Raw genomic sequence first — 21,565 nt, forward strand, 5'->3', positions numbered from 1 at the left:
GTCAGTCTGAACCATACTCCTTTCTATGTCTCTGGGTCTGTTTCATTCATCAGCCCACCTTGTTCATTATATTCCACAAATAAGTGAGATCATGTGGTACTTGCCTTTCTCTGATTGGCTTATCTTGCTTAGCATAATACTCTGGAGGTCCTTCTATGTCGGCTCAAAGGATAAGAGATCTTTCTTTTGAGTTTCTATTTTAAAAGGCTGCTCTTCTTTGCACTTTACTGTCTGTCTCTGTTGATGCATGTCTAAGGGTGTGGATACGTTCATATTAACGTTGAGCAACTTTGAAATAGATTTAGGCAAAAACTGCTTAACACTTGCTATTGCATTAAATTGTTGTAGGGTGTGGAGCTGCTGCCTCTCCAGAAACACAGTGAAAGCAAAATTATGAACTGTGGTAGGATAGATATAAGGAAATTATGCCAGAGATCAGCACACGCATTGCACTTGAGCCTTCACTTCGCATTGTATTTGCCTTCAACCTATTTTTAATCAACAGACCATTTATTCTTAGACAGGAATGGAAAGGCAAGTAAAAAAATTTTCTTTTGTCGTTTTCAAATCCAACTACTCAGTTAAAAAAAAAAAAAGATCCCTGCTAGGCTGGTGTGGCTCAGTTGTTGAGCACTGACCCCTGCACCAAGAGGTCGCTGGTTTGATTCCCGGTCAGGGCACATGCCCAGGTTGTGGGCCAAACCCCCAGTGGGGGGCATGCAGGAGGCGGCCAGTTGATATTCTCTTGATGTTCTCTCTCATCGATGTTTCTCTCTCTCTCTCCCTAAAAATAAATAAAGAAAAAAAATTTTTAGAAAATGAAGGTCCTTAACAAATTAAAAAAAAAAAAAAAAGATCTCAAGTTTAGGAACTGTGCAACCTTTTAAAATTATACCTGAGTATTGGAAAGTGCTTAGTAGAGTAGTGAGATATTTTTCCATGAAAGAAGTGAGATTATTTCATGTGAGTAAACCATATATCTGAGCCCTGGCCGGTTTGGCTCAGCGGTTGGAGCGTCCGCCTGCGGTCTGGAGAGACCCGGGTTCGGTTCCCGCTAAGGGCATGTACTTCGGTTGCAGTTTGTCCCCGGCCCTGGTTGGTCGTGTGGGTGGCAGCCACTCGATGTGTCCCTTTCACATCGATGTTTCCCTCTCTCTTTCTTCCTCTCTCTCCCTCCCACTCTATCTGTACAAAAAATGGAAAAATGTCCTCGGGTGAGGATAAAAACAAAACAAAACAAAAAAACCATATATCTGAGAAACACATATACTTTAAAAATATCTTCTATTAACATATAGTTATTATTTTTTATAATCTAATGAAAGAAAATGTACTCTATTGAAAATTGTCTCATTATGGATAGATGAAGAAAAAATTATACTAACCATATATGCTCAATAATGTTTGCATTTTGGTCAAGAATCTATGAAATATTTTAGGTGTCTTCCATGAGTGTGGTTAAGCAAGAAGACAGAAGAATTCATGTTGTCGCCAATTCTCTAGCATCCTTGAATTGGGGCTCCACCAAGAATGTGTGAGGAACCTTGTTAGTACTCTCCAGAAGGTCCCCGACAGCAGGCCCCTGGGCTAAGCAGACAGCTCCGTTGGTGGTGCACAGCTTTGTGTCTACATTTCTGCCTTGGAAGATGTTGAGTTAGCTCCTTAAGCTCGTCTCTGAAAAGCTGGATACCCACATGCGGTACATGGCTTTCCCTGAAGGACATGGCAGCGTCATTATTACAGGTGGACTTCTAAGGATGCAAAGTCAGAGTAGCTGGGAGCTTCTACATTTTTACAGACTTGAAACTTCATGCAAGGGAGGGAAACTCAGGCTAGTCAGTAGAGATATACCTGAACCCCAAACATCGAGAAATGTTTATACAGTAGAGTCAGCTTAAAGAGTGGATATATTTTTTAAATATGTTTTTATTGATTTTTTTTTTTAGAGAGAGAGGAAGGGAGATAGAAACATCAATGTGAGAGAAAATTATCCATCGGCTGCCTCCTGCACGGCCCCCACTGGGGATCGAGCCTGTAACCCAGGCATGTGCCCTGACCAGGAATCGAACTGGGACCTCTCAGTCCATGAGATGATGCTCAATCCATTCATTGAGCCATACCGGCCAGGCAAGGAGTGGATATTCTAGCTAAGAAAGTCATCTGCCTCAATTAATCATACAGACCTTCTCTTAAGGAAAAGGGGTGTACTGGTCTTTGCACATGAACCCCAAAGAAAAGGCTAGACATTGACCTGCCCGATGAGTGTTTGTTGTTCTCCTACCGAAGGACCGGTAGGGCTGAGGCCCCAGTCATGGTTATGAGGTAGGGCCGTATGAGGGTCTCGGTGCTGTACCACTCACAGGTTTGAAATGGAGACATAGTCTTACGAGCTACATTTGTAAATTATAGCACAAATATATCCAAGAATCTTCTTCATGACTGAACACTAAGACTTTAGAAGTACTTAATGTAAGCCAGAGCCTTTTATTCAATGGCAAAAAGACCAGAAGTAAAAGACAGGGGGAAAAAGATAAATCGAAACTCCTTTTTCTTTTTTCTTTCTCTGTGTGTATTTTCTTCTTTGCCGAATCATTTAAAATTTAGTTGTACACATCATGATATTTCACTCCTAAATATTTCAGCAAATACCACCTAAGAATAGAACATTCTTCCGTGTAGCCACAATGCAGTAACCGCACTTGAGAAATTTAATTCTGATCTAATACCTTAATCAGATTTCCCCAATAGTTCCAATAATGTCCTCTGTAACTACGTTTTTGCCCCATACAGCAAGAGCCAATCAGTAGGTACCCATTGCATTTAATTGTCACATCTCTTTGCTCTCCGTTAATGTAGGTCAGCTTCACAGTCTTCTTTTGTCATTTATGACATTGACATTTTTGAAGTGCACACCAGTTGTTTTGTAGAATATCCCTCAATTTGAATTTGTCTGATTCCTCATATTTCAAATCAAGATTCTTAATAAGGGAATTAGAAAGAAATGACTGAAAACAGGAGAGTGGGGGAATGAGAAAAAGGAAGGAAAAAGATGCTAATAGAACGAAAATGATTCAAACTAAAGAAACTAGCCAAGTCAGTTTATATTCAGACTTATATTGATAAGCACATGTATGGAGTAGGCAAGGGGATAAACCTGGAGAGTTTTGGTTGTGTACCAGTTTAAAAAAAAAAATTAAACCTGTTCTTTTACTCTATACATAAAATAAGCAGGTAATTTATTTTTCTTCATATATGTAAACCAGTTTTTTTGGTGTCATTTAGTTCCCCCAAATTTGTTTCTTTAAAACCTTTCACCAGACTTAAGACATTGAAAATGATCTTAAAGGGTTTATAGGAGTGTACAGATACTATTCCAGATTGATGAGCATTTAGTCTGTTTTAAAAAACCTCCGAAACAGAGATTCGTCAACCACGTCCCGAAATGAAGACCCCTCTGAAATCTGTTCGGGAAGTGAATCCTTTCGCGCAGTCAGACAAAGGCGTCAGGTATGGGAGGCTGAGAACGGCTGAGACGAGTCGTCCACTTGCCTGTGTCTCCACACACAGTGCCTGCTCCCCCACCTCATCTCCCAGCCCCCCCACAGATGCAAGGGGAACACGGAACTGCGGGAGCTCTGAGAGTCAGTGTTCGAACGGTTTTCGCTACAACTAATTGGAACCCTTCTATGCTCATTCCTGAGATTTTCTTTCTTTACTTGGTAAGGGCAGAGTTGTAGAAAAACAAACATACCTAGAGTAGCAACGATACTCCGTTATCTTGTTCAGGTCTTAGGTAGCTCTGATCACTGTCCTTGGAGTCTTGATCGTCATGACCAGTGAATGAACAATTGCACACAAATCGGGGAGGTGCAATCTCACGTGCCCCCATTATTTTCGGGGGCTTGCTTTTAATTCCTGAATGTCAGCAGTAGACTTGTATTTGGCTTTTCTAAGACTCAGTGGAAACAGAGTTGTTGAGGTCTCACTTTCTGTAATGTTGACGATTAAGTGAAACTGTGTGTGCAGAGGAAAATTCATTCATTATTCTTTTACTTTTAGACTGCTTCATTATGGAAAAAGTTGGTATGCTATATGGAATCATATAACAAATCACCATGTGTACCTATCACCTCACTTCTATAATAATCAACTTCTTGGGAGATTTGTTTCATTTTTAGGCCTATCCATTCCCAACCATCATTTTATTTTGAAGCAAATCTCAGATACTATAACATTTTGTCCATAAATATTTCAGTAGAGAAGAGATACTCTTTTAAGCAGTCTTACTTAAAATGAGAATGGTATGTAGATGTTCAGTGTCAAGTATTCTACAAGTGAATGTACAATTTCAGCAACTCCCGGTCTCTGTTGAGATTTAGAAGAGCTAAATACAGTCAAAATGATCATTTAATGTGAGTGCGGTGGTCACCTGGAATGGCCATACACTGTGTAATGGGACAGCAACTGCAGGTTCAATTACAGAGTGATGTCGCCAAGGAATTTCTGTCCCGAAGACAGGAGCATTGTTAAGATTTATGAGCTCTGACTATTCTGTGGGCCACCTGTGATGATAGGATAATCTAGCTCTGCCTCTCTAGAAAGTTGTAATCATGGGGAAGTCAGTCATTTACCTGTCTCTGAAATTCAACTTCCTCGCTTCAGAAATGATAGGATGCCTGTTGTACCTATTCACAGAACTGTGGTAAAGATCTGTTGTGGTCTGGGATGAACACATGCCCAGTTACATGTTCTCCTTCAGCACAGGTTTTGGTTCTTTGGAAGGACCATTGTTCAGGATTTTTAATAGTGTCAGAGAATATAAAGATTGAGGAAATAACTATGTAGATTATTTTAAAAGAATGTTATAATCTAGGCTTCCCCCCACCCCAAGTATAATTTGTTTGGCAATTTAATCTTCAAGTTGAGGTACATTATGGCCGATGCCCCCATCCCATTTCTAGTTCTTTCTCCGATAGTAGAATCTTTGGGAATGGTGTCTTGATGAGGCCCACCCCAAAATTGATGTTTCTCTTTGAAAGACTATTGGGTGATCAGAACTTTTCTCTTCTCTCTTTTCAGCCTTGCCCCTTCGACTGAAAGAGATGAAAAGCCAGGAGTCCGCGGCAGGCTCTAAGCTGGTGCTTCGGTGTGAGACTAGTTCTGAATATTCCTCTCTCAGATTCAAATGGTTCAAGAATGGGAACGAATTAAACAGAAAGAACAAACCACAAAACATCAAGATACAGAAACGGCCAGGGTAAGTCAATGCATATAACAGCAGAGGCAACACCTGGCAATAGAATGACACAAGACACAAAAATCACAGCCTAGCCCTGGCCGGGTGGCTGGTTGGAGTGGCGTCCTGTATACCAAAAAGTTGCGAGAGTGTTCCCGGGCAACCGATTGATTTCTCTCTCACATCATTCTTTCTCCCCTGCCCCTCTCCCTTCCTCTCTCTCTCAAATCAATAAACACATCCTTGGGTGAGGATAAAAAAAATAATACTGTAAAGTGTCGTGGGTTTTTTTCTTTCTTTCTTTCTTTTATCTTCAGATAGAGCGGGAGGGAGGGAGATAGGGGGAGAGTTAGAGAGAGAAACATCGATGTAAGAGAGACACATCGAGTGGCTGCCACCCACACGACCCCAATAGGGCAGGGACAAACTGCAACCGAGGTATGTGCCCTTAGCAGGAACCGAACCTGGGACTCTCTGGTGGTCCACAGGCTGACGCTCCAACCACTGAGCCAAACCGGCCAGGGCATCGTGGTGTTTTTATACATAATATTTTTATGATGACCTTCCCATAGGTAGTAAGGACAGTTGACCTGTGCGTGGTATCTGTCTAAGTCTGTAAAGTGGTATGCCTTGCCTTGAGTCACACAACTGTTAAGACTAAACTGAAACACAAATCTGTTTCTTGGATTTCTTAATGCCTCCTTTGTACTTTAAAAATGGAAAGCGTACATGTTTAATGCCATGTTCATGTGTGGAGGGGAGGAAATAGAGTGAATTAAATGAAAAAATGTTTAGAAGTTTAGAAAACACTTTCAATTTTTGGAAGAATCCTAGGTTGATATCTATGGGAGACTCACAGGTTGATATCTTTCCAGGTAGGGGTCATGCGCTTGTATAGTGATTATCTAGTTCTGACTTATATAAAACATAGGAATTCCACTGATGCCATGTTGACCACTGTTGGGCTGGCAGCTTCAAGATGGTTAATTAGCCCATGGATTTACCAATAGTGATCTTTTAGAAAAGTATCAGTTATATTGAGGTAAATTCTACGTTATCATAAGGCAAGGTGTAATTAGGGAGATGAAATTCCTTTCACATTGTATCAGAAAACAAACCTAACCTAAGTGCTAAGCTGTACGCTACTGACACTGAGTGGTGTGGGCCTGACAAGAGGGGGGACCCCGAGAGCTTCAGGGGTAGCTGCGAGTGGGGAGGTTTGACTGCTGCAGGGAGAGCGTCCTCCGCTGGGTGGGCGAGGTGGGGTGGGCGGTACAGGCCCTGTTAGGACACCAGGCAGATTGGAGCATGGGCGAGGGGATGGGACATTTGCCCTTTATTGGACAAGTTGCTGTGTGTGTCAGACCCTGGGCTAGATGCTGGATATGCAGGGGTGAACAAGACTTGCTCCCTGCTCTTAAGAGGCTTGGTCTAATTGGAGAGAAATATAAACATTTATAATACTCAGGTTTTTGTTTTTTTTTTAATCCTCATCCGAGGACATTTTTCCATTTTTTGTACAGACAGAGTGGGAGGGAGAGAGGGGAAGAGAGAGAGAGGGAAACATCGATGTGAAAGGGACACATTGAGTGGCTGCCACCCGCGCGACCAACCAGGGCCGGGGACAAACTGCAACCGAGGTACATGCCCTTAGCGGGAACCGAACCCGGGTCTCTCCGGACCGCAGGCTGATGCTCTAACCGCTGAGCCAAACCGGCCAGGGCAATACTCAGTTTTAAAGTCTACAGTAGTACTAACCGTGAGATGCTGCAGAAAGAGGCTAACACAGATTGGAGAGGGGACCCAGTCAGGGATGATGCTGGCTTCCCAGGAGAAGAAGAGGGAGGGAGGGAGGGAGGGAGGGAGGGAGGGAGGGAGGGAGGAGAGGTTTATCCAGTCTGTAGGAACATAACAAAGCGGTTGCAGACTGCAAGTTTTAGTATGAGATGCCTAGAGAGAAGGAAATGAAGTGGGTAGATAAGATGAAAATAAGGAACAAAAGTGAACTGTTTAAATTAAATACAGTTTTGAAAGAATACACTTTTTTTTTTGCCTTAAAGAGGCAATTTGTTGCATTACTTAGATGACTTGAAAGTGTCATTAGTATTCAGAAAGCATGTTCATATTGGCTCCATAGGTCCAGACAGCTAAGCACTCTACATATTAGTAAAATCCCATTATACCAGATAGGCCACTATTCAGAAATGGCTTCTTTTAAACAATAGCCTTGCTGGAAAGATTTAAATGGGGGGCAAAAACAATTTATTCAAGCTGTGTAACTGTAAATTACTCTAGGAAAAACATTTAACATATTTGATCTTCTAAAAATAAGACATTTTGTGTTCAAGTGGGCAAGTACTTGATAAGTGGTCAGCTTATCAGGTTTCAGAATTGGGTATTCAGTCATTTCTAAAGTTATATCTTTTTTAAAAAAATTAGTGTCATTGCCCTGGTTGGTTTGGCTCAGCGGTTAGAGCATCAGCCTGTGGATCAAGGAGACCCGGGTTTGATTCCTGCCAAGGGCACATACCTCAGTTGTGGTTCATCCTGGGCCCTGGTCAGGGTCGTGCGGGAGACAACCAGTCAGTGTGGCTCTCTCACATCAATGTTTCTCTGACTCTCTCCCTCCCTTCTAATGTGTCTGAAGATAAATGGAAAAATTTCCTCAGTGAGGATTAAAAAAAAGAAAAAAAATTAGTGTTGTCACCTTTTTTAAGCTTAAAGGACCAAACTGAATCTAAATGTAACAAACATTTGCAAGATGCTGTAATATTTCAAGTTGCCGTATAAATATAAGATGATGAATAGTGTTATTATATCCATTGAAAATTAAGATTCCAAGAGTGAAGGACGGTAAGTTTCTTCCTGTAGCTCTCATGTTAATGAATGGTAAAACTTGGGTTTGATATTGATGTGAGTCCCTGTCTCATGTCTTTTCACAAACACTAGTGATTTTGCTATCTACAATGAAGGCACAACACAGGGCTAGGGACATGTTTAGGCTTAGAGTGAAATCTTTAATAAAAACATTCTTATTTTTCAGTTTTATCTACATATGTATTTTTTTTATTACCTAGATACTAACAATGTTAATGGTTTGTAGTGGTTACTTGGTTACCTGACTTAAACTTTATCTTACTACACTTGATCTTTGCAAAAAGGCTGAGAAGCAATGAACTTTATAATTAGACCTTGATTATCAAGCAGAGGTGAATTTTAGTGTGAGGTTTAGGGTTTCTCTGGGATTCTCTTTATTTAAGTAAAACATGGACTGTTTTCCAGTCCTTAGTCCAAGATTTCTTTTTTACATTTTCTAATCTACATTGTTCATGAACAGCCAGAATTTCCTTTTGACCCCTTAGTGTTATGAAAAGCATTCAAATCAATATGTAATTTCTATTATTTTGTAAAGTCTTATCTCCCTTCTGCCCCTGCTCCTGCTAGTCAACTACATGCCTATATGTTCTTCCTAAGATTTTGAGTTCACCTTTGAGTCTTTGTTGGTTCTATTTGGCCACGCGATGTGTGGGACCAAGTAAAAGACGTGGAAACTGCCTGAGTGGTATGTGTCCCAAAGTTCCTTCCTCTCTTCTTGTTTCCTTTGCCTGGTGAATGATTTTGATGAGAAAAACCCTTTAAAGAGCTTGGTGTTTGGGACTGTCAGATTGGCCTTATTTAAATATCAGGTCAATATTAGCCTTACTGAAGGTGACTTCTTATTGCTTGTGTATGGCACACACTTTTGGATGTTCTGAATTTTGTCTCAGCTCTTCATTTCTGCTCGTACATATTTTAATTTGGTTTAAAATGGGCTCTAGTCGTTTGGTCAAATTTAAAAAAAAAAATTGAAAATGATTTCTTTTGTTGTTAGTTTTTGTTTCTGTTTTTTTAACTCTATAATAGAAAAAGTGAATACATATTCCCTTCTTCTTTTAGCCTAGCAGCTCTGAGAAGTCATTTTTAACTTGATATGTAAGAAAATCTCAAATTCCATTCAGACAAAATAGAAATACCACGTGCCTATTTCATATGGTTTCTATGAGACATTGGGTGTAGTGCCTGGTTCTATATAGTCTAATAATTGCTTATGAAGTCCCTCTTCCCTGCTTCTCATTGGTAGCTCTGCAGTATCTGAAGCTGTGTGTGCGCGCGCGCGCACACACACACACACACACACACACACAGTGAACTCCTTAGAGATCAGAGGAACAGAATTACAGAAACTGATCTCTCTACACATTTAAGTTGTCTCAACATGTCAACTATAGTGGAAGAATTAAACTAAATAAGAAAAATGAGAGAGCAGCTATTGGAACCATGAATCCATCTTGTTAGTGATCACTTATTGAAGGAATATAATTTGCATTTTGATATAAAAAAGAAAAATTAATATTAAGAATATTCATTTATAAACCAGTTTGTATTAATTTATTCTTACATTGTATTATTTTTTATGATTTCAAAAGTAGTGCATGCTTATAATAAACATTTAAACATTATAGGAATGTACAATGTAATTATAATAACAGCTAACATTTATTAGGAGTTTACCATATTTAAAGCATTGTTTTAAACACTTTTTATAAATGAACTCTTTTAAAACTTTCAGAAAATGAAAATCCACCAAAACATTAACTCCTCTCAGATTCCCAGATAACTTATCAATTAAAGAGCAATTTTTATGATTGGAAGGGAATTTCAGTAATTTTTCCAAATTAACATCCTTCCTAATGACAGTATATGGTAGTCTGTTGAGAGTGAAGAAAGACCATGGTATCCATACTTATCAAAGCCCCAAATTGTTGTAATATATAATTTTCAAGAAAAATGTGTCTATTTCTATTCTCTTGCGATAGCACTTCCCATTCTTACAGGACACAAGCATGGGAGAATCTCATAGTTTAAACATATGGTTAGCATTCGAGGGGACCCTGCTGAGGAGCACCCAGATCAGTGATTCACCCATTCCTTCCCTAGAGAATCTTGTTTCTGTTGGGTTGTTGAAAGGGTTGCCAACCACCTTGACCTGAACACTTTCTCTCTTTCACATAGTTTTAAATGTGAGGTGCTGATTCAAGCTTTAATTTTAAAACAGGACTATTATGTTTTTTTGTAAAAATAGTTGAAACCACTGATCTAATTAGGTCTTTCTCTCCATAGAGATGTTCTTGTTAAGAGTATGCTTGACTGGTGGTTATTCAGACTTCAAACTTTCCAAAGAAGGAAACGTAACTCTTTCACGAGACACCCTATCCATTTTGTTAGAATATCATTTAAAAGATGCCTTCTTTTTCCTCTGAGATGTAATTCTCCTTCAAGAGCTTCTCCAAATACTTTTTTGTAGATGACAACCATGAAATATGTTAAAATAGTTACCCATACATTGTTCATAGCTGCCAGCCAATGGGACCTCTGTTTCTTAACAGAATCTTCTTTATGCCCCACTCAATTCTGATCACCCTCTTCCAAAGCTCTCTAGTTGTTAAAATGTTTCATCAGATGCCACTTCAAAACATAATTCAGTATTCTAGGTGAGGTCCAGCCTGTGAGCAGTATATTGAGACTTTTATCTATTTGTGCTGTTTTTGCCCAAACATTGCATACGTTTATTTTTTTCCTTATTTTCATGTTGTTTAAAATGGAGTAATGTTCAATGCATGACTGATTGACATCCTTTTTCTGTATATCTTGTTGTCAAGACATGTCTCTTCTGGCCTGTATTTCTGCCACTGATGTTTGAACCGAATGTATCTGTTATGCACGGCTTGAGGAACCAGAGCCTTGGTCTTAGCCCAGTGACTTTCAGTGCTACGATTCCCAGCGGTGTTTGTTCTCCGTAGAAAGGCTTCCTTCGCCACATGTCATGCCTGCCTAGGAAATCCACAGCATATATTTGCATAAAAACAACTGAGGTGCTATTGTAAAGAATCTATTTAGATTTACTTAATGCAACATTTATCTGAGCATAGAAAGAAAAAATTTTCCTGTTCTCTCTCTCTTTTTAAGCTTTTATTTACATTACTTGGAATAGTGTCCCAGGAAACACTCCCAGATCTATTGGGAGAATTTTTATTTTAAGAACTATCCCTTTAAGATTATGCTAACTATGAATTCAATTGCCATGTTTCTTATAGTTTGATTCGGTTCAATAGCTAAAATAATAATGGCACCAGGTCAAGAAAGAACTCTTTAGATATCATAAAGGACTGTTCCTAGATTTGTATAAATAAAGAATGGGTGTTCTTGGAATTATCATAATCCTGGGGGGGGGGGTGCTGTACATTCTTGGGCTGTTGTTTTTTTGTTTTGTTTTTTATCCTCACCCGAGGACATTTTTCCATTTTTTGTTCAGGTAGAGTGGGAGGGAGAGAGAGGAACAGAGAGAGAGAGAGAGAGAAACATCGATGCGAAAGGAACACATCGAGTGGCTGCCACCCGCACAACCGACCAGGGCCGGGGACAAACTGCAACCGAGGTACGCGCCCTTAGCGGGAACCGCACCCGGGTCTCTCAGGACCGCAGGCCGACGCTCTAACCACTGAGCCAAACCGGCCAGGGCTGGGCTGTTGTTTTAATAATATGTATTATATGTTTGGGGCTTAAGGAAAGATTACTATTATCTTATTTTAGGAATTTACTTTTTTTTATGTGTTGAAAGCCAGAATATTATTCACCATCCTGACATTTTTCATAATTTATCTGTCAATTATTGTTAGTGGTTCTATGGTCATAAATGAAAATTCTTTCAGCTAAGTATGCTATTTTGGTCTGGACAAACTTATTGTAATATTTATTCCTTGCTTCTCATTATTCTTCATAGATGTTTGTCATGAAGCAAACTTGTCATGTATGAACAAAGTGTATAAATAGCTGATAATTCATTTAAAAAGCACTAGATTTGAATATCTCAAACCAGGCTTAAGTGTTATCAGAACTTGATTGGGGGGGTATCCTAATATTGTTATATTTGATAATTTTAAAAAACTGTTACATTTTATTATTAAATCTTAGTATCTACTTACCAGGGTGATTGCCATCAAAATGATCTATTTTGGTTTAGAAGGATATACTTCAGGGAAACATTTCTATGAATAATCTCTCTGATTAGTATGTGAATATTCCTGTATAAATGACCCTTGAGTCATCTTCTCATTATGTAGATAAACAAGGCCATTATTATATTAGGTCCATTTTTTACCAACTATGTTCTTTAGACCATTATTTTCAGGAAATACTAACAGATAAGCCATTTGGATGACAAGGATTCCATGGTCAAATAACTTTGGAGAAACTAAATAACATATCTCCCTCTCGGAGAGTCAGAATACACTAGCATATTAAAGACTTTGAGAAATCATGTAGGATTTAAAAAACAAAAAAAGAAAGCTTGTGTTTTGTTTAACCTAATGTCTTCCAAACTTATTTGAGAATAGTACACATTGTTTTCTTTTCTCAAGTTTATCTGTTGACCTTGTTCTGGATTATAGCTAAAGAAGCTAATTGTTCGATCCACATGTTGGTTTGACTTGCTGCCCTTGATCTGGACTACCTCTGGCCGTCTCTGCCCTCTTAATATTGCATCCTCCGTTCCTGCAGCCAGCAGCAGGAATGTTGTGTCTTGCAGAGAGCTTAAGTGGGAACATCCAAATATTTTCTTCATTGTAATATTCACACGTTCATCTGGTAATGCTTGAGGATGCCCTGAGGACAGAATGGTGACACGGGGCAGGGCCTCCCCTTTAAAGTGTGTGTGTTACCTTGAGAGAGGAGACATGCTGAAATCACTGTGGGGATCATGCAGGTGGTACCCAAAGCTGGCAGAGTTCAGACCACCGGAGCAGCTCCAGCTATGTGCTCCTGGAAGTCTTGATGGAGGAACTGGCACTTGAGATGGTTTCTCCGTGATTATGTCGGCTAATATCTTGATGGTTAGAACTGCGGGGTCCCCAGTCGAGGAGGAAGAAGTGGCGCGTGCAAAGGCCCCAAGATGGAAGAGCTTAGGCTTACATGCGGAATTGGGTGGGTGGTTCAGTTGGAAACAATGGAAGAGAATATTAGGAATTCAATTTGGGATAATGGCTCTCATTTAATTAATATTATGTGACAAAAAAACTAGAAAATTCACCAAAAAACTAGGAAGGTGTAATTTATGGGAGGTTTATATGTAATCCTGAATTTCTCTCTTTGCTTCCTGCCTTCGTTTCTCCGTTTCCTCTTCTCAAGAGCCCAAGGCAGTCAGTACCAGGCTTGAGTGTACAACGGTACTATTGAAAGGCTGCATATTGTAACAGTCCCCTCATCCTATTAAAATATAGTTACAGAAAAAATAAAATAAAAGGTTTTTAGTAAACACCCAGTATTTCTTAGTTTTTAAATCATAGAGACTGTTTAAATTATAGGCTTTGTGCAATAGTAAAACATAGACAAATGCAGTCACAATGCTGCCCGTGTTCAAAAGAAGTGCCGGATATTGATATAATGTGCAGAGTTTTATAAATGTGTGCTATTGTTGCATGACTGTTTATTTCAACATTAAGAACCATTTCTGTGGCACTATGCTCCTAGCAATAAGAGTCTTAAAGAAAGACAATTTTCCTTTCTTTTGGAAGTGATAAATCCTTTTCATTCAAAATTAACATAATTCCTGATGTTACTCTATCGAGAAAGGAAGTGGGGAACATTTTAATCTATTCCAGCCCTAAGTGCCTGCTCTTACCAGATTTGTAAGAAATGATTTTTTTTTATCCTCACCCAAGGATAAATGGACATTTTTCCATTTTTTGTTCAGATAGAGTGGGAGGGAGAGAAAGAGAGAGAAACATCAACGTGAAAGGGACACGTCAAATGGTTGCCACTCACATGACCCAATCAGGGCCAGGGACAAACTGCAACTGAGGTACATGCCCTTAGTGGGAACTGAACCGGGGTCTCTAGGGACCACAGGCCAACATGCTAACCGCTGAGCCAAACCAGCCAGGGCGTGTAAGACATGATTTTATACTTTTTTACTTTCTTAATTCCTAGTGGCTGGTGGTGACATTTAGAAATAGACAGGAAAGAAAATATATCAGCTGGGTTGAGAAAAAAATCTGAGGCATAATGGTGGTGGTAGAGGAATACAAAGAAAAATTAAAGAAAACTTCTTTTAGATTCCTGATCTGAGTGATAAAATTAAGGCTCTGTCTGTGGTATAACTTAAATACGATGTGTCTCGCTTTCACTTTTGGTAAAATCATATATCTGTGTCCTAGTGAGCTGTGTTTTGATGTGGTGTGTGTAGAGTGGGGTAGGGGAGTTGGAGAGCTCTGAAACTACAGAGAAATATGTCTGGATGGTCACTGTATTTCTGTGAACTATACTTACACCACTTTGGTTCTGATCTTACAGGAAGTCAGAACTTCGCATTAACAAAGCATCACTGGCTGATTCTGGAGAATATATGTGCCAAGTGATCAGCAAATTAGGAAATGACAGTGCCTCTGCCAATATCACCATCGTGGATTCAAATGGTAAGAGATCCCTCCTGCTTTCTCTCTCTGGGTCTGTAAGAGGCGTAATCACATGGGTGGTAAGACTTGTCATATGTTGGTGTGTTAAATCGCATTATGAACAAATTAAAAAAAACATATGTTTTAAGTATCTTGTATGTTCTCCAGAAAGCTCTCTGAGTCTCCCTGAGGTGATATAGACATGAAATATACATAGATGTTTTTTCAAAGAATTTGATAGTTCATGAATGGCAGAGACAGGACTGGTCGCTAAAAGAAGGAAGTTCTACCTCTTGTTAAGTTAGTCAGGGAGGGAGGTCAAGTCTTCAGCTCTATCAACAACAGAATATATATTTGTATATATATGTGTGTGTGTGTAAATTTATTACAGACTATAAGTGTATACACAGAATTTATGTGAATTGTATATATTTACATATATGTATGTTATGTATAAAATATATGTACATTGTGCGTGTGTAAACAATGCAGTCTTGGCAAACGTGGCAATTTTTATGTGCTGAGATGTGTTTTTAATACATCTGGCTCTAGGTAATCGGAAGTTAGGCCATTCAGTATTTTCGTCTGTTTGTTTTTCGGCCTGTTCATCCTGAAATTAGGAGAGGTAAGGAAAGCATCTCTGAGTGGTACAGAGGCTCAGCTTCTTCTTTCCTGAGAACAGTGCCCAGGATATGTGTTAAACAAATGGAGGAAACTAAAAGACCTGCAGCTGGTGGCTCTCTGTCCCCACCCCAGGGCTCCGCCCTTCCTCCGACTCATCCGTAGGAGCCGCCAACGAGCTGCCAGTGAACGTGTCTCTCGGAAAAATAAAGTGCTCCTTCAAAACCTTTGCAGTGTGTTTTCTTTCTGATTCTGACACTCCACTGCTGTCTCACGCCTGTCGTCCGCGGTGAGACCAAGCCTAGCTGCACCGCTTCTGGGTCATAGCTGAGGTGGGTCCACTGCACAGGCCCGGTTTCTTTCTTGTTTTAATTTTTTTCTTTATTAATTTTAGAGAGAGAGGAAGGGAGAGGGAGAGAAAGATAGAAACACCAATATGAGAGAGAACATCGACTGGCCGCCTCCTGCATGCCCCCTCACTGGGATCGGGCCCACAACCTGGGTGTGTGTCCTGACCGGGAATCGAACCGGCGACCTCTTGGTGCATGGGTCAATGCTCAACCACACTGGCTGCGCAAGGCCTGATTTCTTAAAGTGATGCAGTAAAAATGCTAGTCCAGGAAGGGAAGAGTAAAAGTAACTTTAAGGGTCAACTCCATGGGAGACTGATGTATGTAGTTTGTGCCAGTGGACTTAATAGGGTAGGCAGAAGGGAGATAGAAATGTGGAAGGGCTGGGAAAATCCACCTTAACTCTTAGTCCATTACAGCATAATAATAGTTCATTACCTTCATTTTAAATACCCCTCCACTGGGCGTAAAAGACAACAGTGACAAGTAGTTTCCGTTACTGTTTTTAGGAGCCATGTTTATCGTTTAAAAATGTAAAAGCCATTTATATGAGTAAATATAACGTCGCTTTACTTTTTAGTCAGCACTGGTTAAGCAGTACATTTTTGCTAGTATTTTTATTTATAGGATGCTACTTGGAAGATAAATTCATAAATTAATTTCAGTGGCTTGGTTTTTTTCTTCCTATCATACCATGTTTACCAGCTTGTTCCCAGTCTGTCGCTGCCTTGATCCAATGTGTCTCCTCGTGGTACACGCTATTGAATTATGATTTTTGACACTTGGAATAGATTTGTGTAGCTATGCATACCATAAAGTCCCAGGAAAATCAAATTAGAGTAAGTGTCATGGTCTCCCTGAACGCTTACAGCAGTATTATATTCATTATTCCATGTTTTCTGTTTTGCTGGATTAAGCCATGAATTATTTAACACCATGTATTTTCTGGGGAAAAAACAATAGGGTTCTTTTTTTATTAATTTGAAGGTGCCAAAAGTTGGGAGATGTGGCTTTGCACATTTCTCTCATAGGAGAAACATCATTTTTGCATATCCATTCAAGAATTGGTTTTGATTTTGAATATATGATATTGACAATATAGTGTAGAGAAAGGAAAGTAGGGATGTTTTTGATAATAAATATTTTTTTTACCTGACAAGAATAAAGAGAAGTTCATGACTTATTATTTTATAAACAACCAACTGAAATTTGTCAGGGAGTGGGGTTTTATTGGCTCATTTTAAGCATCTGAAGGAGATCAAAGAATCTCGATTACAATGGGAGGTAGACTTGTTTTTACGTTCTTAGAACATTAGGAAGAGTTCATCCCTATCCAATCCTCTCATTGTATTTAAGAAGAAAGTGGAATTTAGACTGTGTCTTAAGATGGACACATTTAAGATCAGAAGATATTTAGTAGCAAAAGGGGACATGAACCCAGATTCCTTTGATTCCTGAGTCTGTATAGCTCACTCAGTACCTGACCGTGTGTTTGCCAGTGTGTAAAGTAGATTCTTGAGTTTGTAGAGAATAAAAACTGAAGGGATGGTGAGGCCGAGGAGACAAAGACTCCATGGGGCAGAAGTAGAGCCTCATTATAACTGGGCCTCAAGGAAACGGAATTGAACCCAGGGCATCTCCACAAATTTGAACAAGGGGAGTTTGTGGCCCTTCTCTGTGTCTGCCTTTCCTGTGCTTCAGATACTTCTTGACGCTTCTGTTGTTTCTTGTATCTTCCCATCTCTCCTGCTTCAACCCTGCTTCTTCATCATTCCAAACTTTGACCTGACGATGATCCCGCTTGGCCATCTTCTTCCTCACAGTTCTTTTTAAGGCATTCTGTCAGTTTTAACTCCTTCTGTATGATTGTTTCTTTAGTTCCCAAATCAACTTCCCCACAGCAGGAATCTGATTGGTAGAGCTTAGTATATGAGATCACACGAAAAGACCTAGAGAGCTTACAAATCATTTGCCTTCTCATCAGGTGCCCGTCAGGGGCTCAGTCCAGGGAAGGAAGGCGGGAAATGAGAAATGCCCGTCTCAGAGGCGGTGGCTGGGGAAGGCAGGTCATCAGAGCCGGTGGCTCGGCAGGTGCCCTGACTGACAAGCCTGGTACATCGTGTGCATTGGGAGTCTTACTGTACTGCAGGGGCTCAGGTCCAGTGTCACCGGAAGGAAAATATGTAGTCATGCTGATCTTTGCCCTCTTCCTCTGCTGTCTGTGAACTGGCTACGTTCATTCAGATCAAGGCTGCTTATCATAGAAGTCAGCTTGGGTCCTGAGCTCGGTGGGACTCAGAGGCACTAGCTTTTAATTAATTTAAAAATGTTTTGTCTCCCCAGGAATCTGAGCAAAGGCTGCAGATAAATACTCTTTTAGAGAGAAAAAGAACACTCCACTCTGGTTCTGAACTACCACATGGCTACCCCTTGTCTTCCAACATACACTTACTATTGACTTGGGCTGAGAGAGTGGAATTCTCAATAATTTCTTTTTCTGTGGGGGTCCTAGAAAGAAGGCCTAGAAGTATAAGTGTTATAAAAATATTATATAGAACTTCCTCGAGATTTTATGTTTCTACAAAATGTCAGTGATTTTGTCTATTTTGTGTGGTCTTAGCCATCTCTCCCATATTTTCAAAATAAATATACACCTGTGGTTTGATCATTTCTGTACAGGTCACCTTGATGAAAGATCCTGGTATGTTGCTGGAACTGATCACCCTAATTCCATCCTATGCAAAAGATTCCTTGTGATTTACTTAAGTTCCCCCACAGGTGCCTTCTTTGAGTCAATGCATTTAGACTGTATTCTGGTATAATATTCTAGGAGGGATGGCAGGGGCTAGAAGAAGACATGTAAGGGAGACTGTGTTCTACCCAGAAAAAAATGCAAAAATGCAAAAATGCAGCAAGATGACCTTCCTGTGTGACACTATGTTTAATCTCATGAAGACTGTTCTATAACTATTAGAATAAAATTAGCATATCATAAAAGTCTTCTATTCAATATTCAGAACTGTTTGCAATGAAACTCATTGTTTAAATCTACTTAGATTAGCAACTAAATGAAATGATTTAAAAAAAAAAAACACTAAGAAATTCCCCTTGAATCATTTTATGCTTGAGTGAAATAATGATCTTATTTCCAAGCATTTAGAAAATAATGTATACATAGCCAATGAGTTTGTTAAGCTATATTTTGTATTTTATTATATTTACTATATTTTAGAAATGTGTATGTTTTCTGCCTTTTAATCTCTACTTTATTTGGAAAGAAGAAGTTGTCATCTAGTAGACAGATCTTAACCTATGCAAACTGCTAATTACTTCTGGGATTATGTAAACCTCACGAAGTCCATTTGAGCTTTCATATAAAGAAGGATCTCACAGGGAGTCATCATTACGTGATGGCTACAAGTGAATTCCTTTTGTGAATTCAAATATGGCACTTTGCTTACAAAGATCATACACTATATGTTTATTTTTATTTGTATTTTATTTAGCTTGGTTTTTGTATAAGAAACGGTAATTTAGCAATTCATTCTTGGCTAAGAAGCTCCATGAGAACTCCTGGGCATCAGACTAGGGAAAAGAATAATAGACCTAGCTGGTTTTCAAATTAATTAAATAGTGCTGCCTTTTAAAAGATTAATATAGGAGAATATACAGCTAATCAATCATATCTTCTAGTATGTTTTCTTCTTCTTTAATCAGGAGAGAAATTATTTGAGTGAGATTCAAGATCCCATAGGAGCAATTGGACTCATAGCAATAAAATAGCTGCTTCATTTGTGATGAGCAGAAAAATATTATTTTTATGAAATTTGATTAATATATCAATTGGTCCTGTAAACATTGTCTCATGTGGGTAACGGGCTCAGCCGCACCCTTTCTCCAGGAGACAGTGTTGTTGCACACGCTGTGATATTGGTGGACAACCTACAGTTATACTGAGAAGCATATAAAATGTTTGATAAGTTTTGCCCTGGCCAGTTTGGCTCAGCGGTTAGAGCGTCGGCCTGCCGTCCGGAGAGACCCGGGTTCGGTTCCCGCTAAGGGCACGTACTTCGGTTGCAGTTTGTCCCCGGCCCTGGTTGGTCGTGCGGGTGGCAGCCACTCGATGTGTTCCTTCACGTCGATGTTTCTCTCTCTCTCTCTCTCCCTCCCACTCTATCTGTACAAAAAATGGAAAAATATCCTCGGGTGAGGATAAAAATAAATAAATAAATAAATAAAATAAAATGTTTGATAATTTGTATAGTAGCCTCCATGTATATGGCTCATTGTGAAGGAGTCCCAAGAAGGCTAATATGAGTTGAATAGAGTTGTCTTTTTAATGCATAATATCTATCCTATCTCTATACCATTTATTAATTTTAAAATTTCCAGTTGCTTGAAAGTAAGCACTCATTATGAGCAAGATTTCAGACATTCAGAGATGCTCCTGAAGTCATCTTTATCAGTGCTAATACATGGGTGCCCGTCTCAAATCTTTGAAAAAGAGACTTGATCAAATGTTTTGTATGCACGACAATGGTCTGTAATTTTAGCATAAAGGTCACATGATTTGATGTTTAAATGCACACAGAAACATCATATGCATGTTTGTATATATGTATGTGTGTATTTTGCTAAATAGTTATATTCATTATATTATGCTCACGGTGAAGTCTCAAACAAGACATGCATATATGATTAGAAAAATTGCTTTCCAGAAGAGGTAATTTTCATGCACTGCAACTTTTTCTTGAGAACAAATCTAATTTATTAATAATGCATTAAAACATTATAAATATACTAACATTCCTTATGTTTACTTGACTACTCAGCATAACTTGTATCCAATTTCTGATGATAATAAATCCTCATTATTTTGCACTAATGAAGGGGATGTCCTTTACAAATGAACATGTTTAATATTCCAACTTGCAGTGGGAAAATATGATACTTAAACATCAAGGAGATTGTGGGACTTAATACTTTTTAAATTTATAATTTAAGATAAAATTATTTTCAGTCACACTTATAATAAAAGGTTGTTTTCTAAAATTATGAATTCTACCCCAAACACACATAAAAATGCCTGCTGAGTGGTTTTAATTTAAAAGATGAGCTTTTCTTATTAGCAAGATTCTTTTAGTATAGAAGTATATAACTTCCCCCAAGATAATTAAAAGGGTTTTATTTGGAACTATAATCATTACAGATATTTTTAAAGGTCTGTGGGATAAAGATCTAATTTTGGAATGGAGGCTATTTTAAGTTGTCTCTGTATAGATTCATCTTTGTAGTAACCTCCTGTTCTGGTATTTAATGTAACACCCAGATTAAAAGGGAAATGTTATGGTTAACCTTTCCTCTAACATGAGATCTTTTATGCAGAAGTTAGAAAAGCTCTGAATCTTTTTTTTTTTTGGAAGGTCACAGTGACCAACCACTTAGTTTGTCAAAAATAAATGTGAAGAGTCTTTATTCATGCTGGGATTGGGACGTTTGCCCAAGTCTTGTGATCCTGAGCTTACTTCTCCAGTCTGGCTGGCATGTCATTGACGGATTCTGAAGGACAGAATAAGGAAGCATCTCTTCTGTAAGCACTTTGCTTGGGAATGTAGAACTTCTAGGTATTCATAAAGAAAGCTAAATACTGTGAATCTTTGATAAAAATGTTTCTCTTAGATTAAATTTCCCCAAAGAAGACCAGTTTCATTTTCTACAGCCCAAATCAAGAAAGCCAGTTGTAGCCACTTCAGAAACTGATACTGCCATATCACCAGCTCAGAATATCCTTTCATGCCTGCCGCTTGAGAAAGTCCAGAGGACTTCATACACCCTCACACACTGTTTCCTTTCACTTTGTCCCATTCTTA

The 21,565-nt window shown here is 39.0% G+C and overlaps 1 protein-coding gene across 7 annotated transcripts in view; it reads left to right on the forward strand.

The window, feature by feature from the left end:
* NRG1 (neuregulin 1) overlaps window positions 1-21,565 on the forward strand; it is a 1,034,638-nt gene that overhangs the window by 871,977 nt on the left and 141,096 nt on the right. For all 7 annotated transcript variants that reach the window (XM_036249752.1, XM_036249746.1, XM_036249751.1 and 4 more), the window contains exons 2-3: window positions 5,080-5,257; window positions 14,624-14,745. In XM_036249752.1, coding sequence (XP_036105645.1) covers window positions 5,080-5,257; window positions 14,624-14,745 — 300 coding nt within the window. The remainder of the gene's footprint in view (window positions 1-5,079; window positions 5,258-14,623; window positions 14,746-21,565) is intronic.

Source organism: Molossus molossus, unplaced genomic scaffold (assembly GCF_014108415.1).
Source record: "Molossus molossus isolate mMolMol1 unplaced genomic scaffold, mMolMol1.p scaffold_m16_p_9, whole genome shotgun sequence".
Taxonomy (NCBI): Eukaryota; Metazoa; Chordata; class Mammalia; order Chiroptera; family Molossidae; genus Molossus; species Molossus molossus.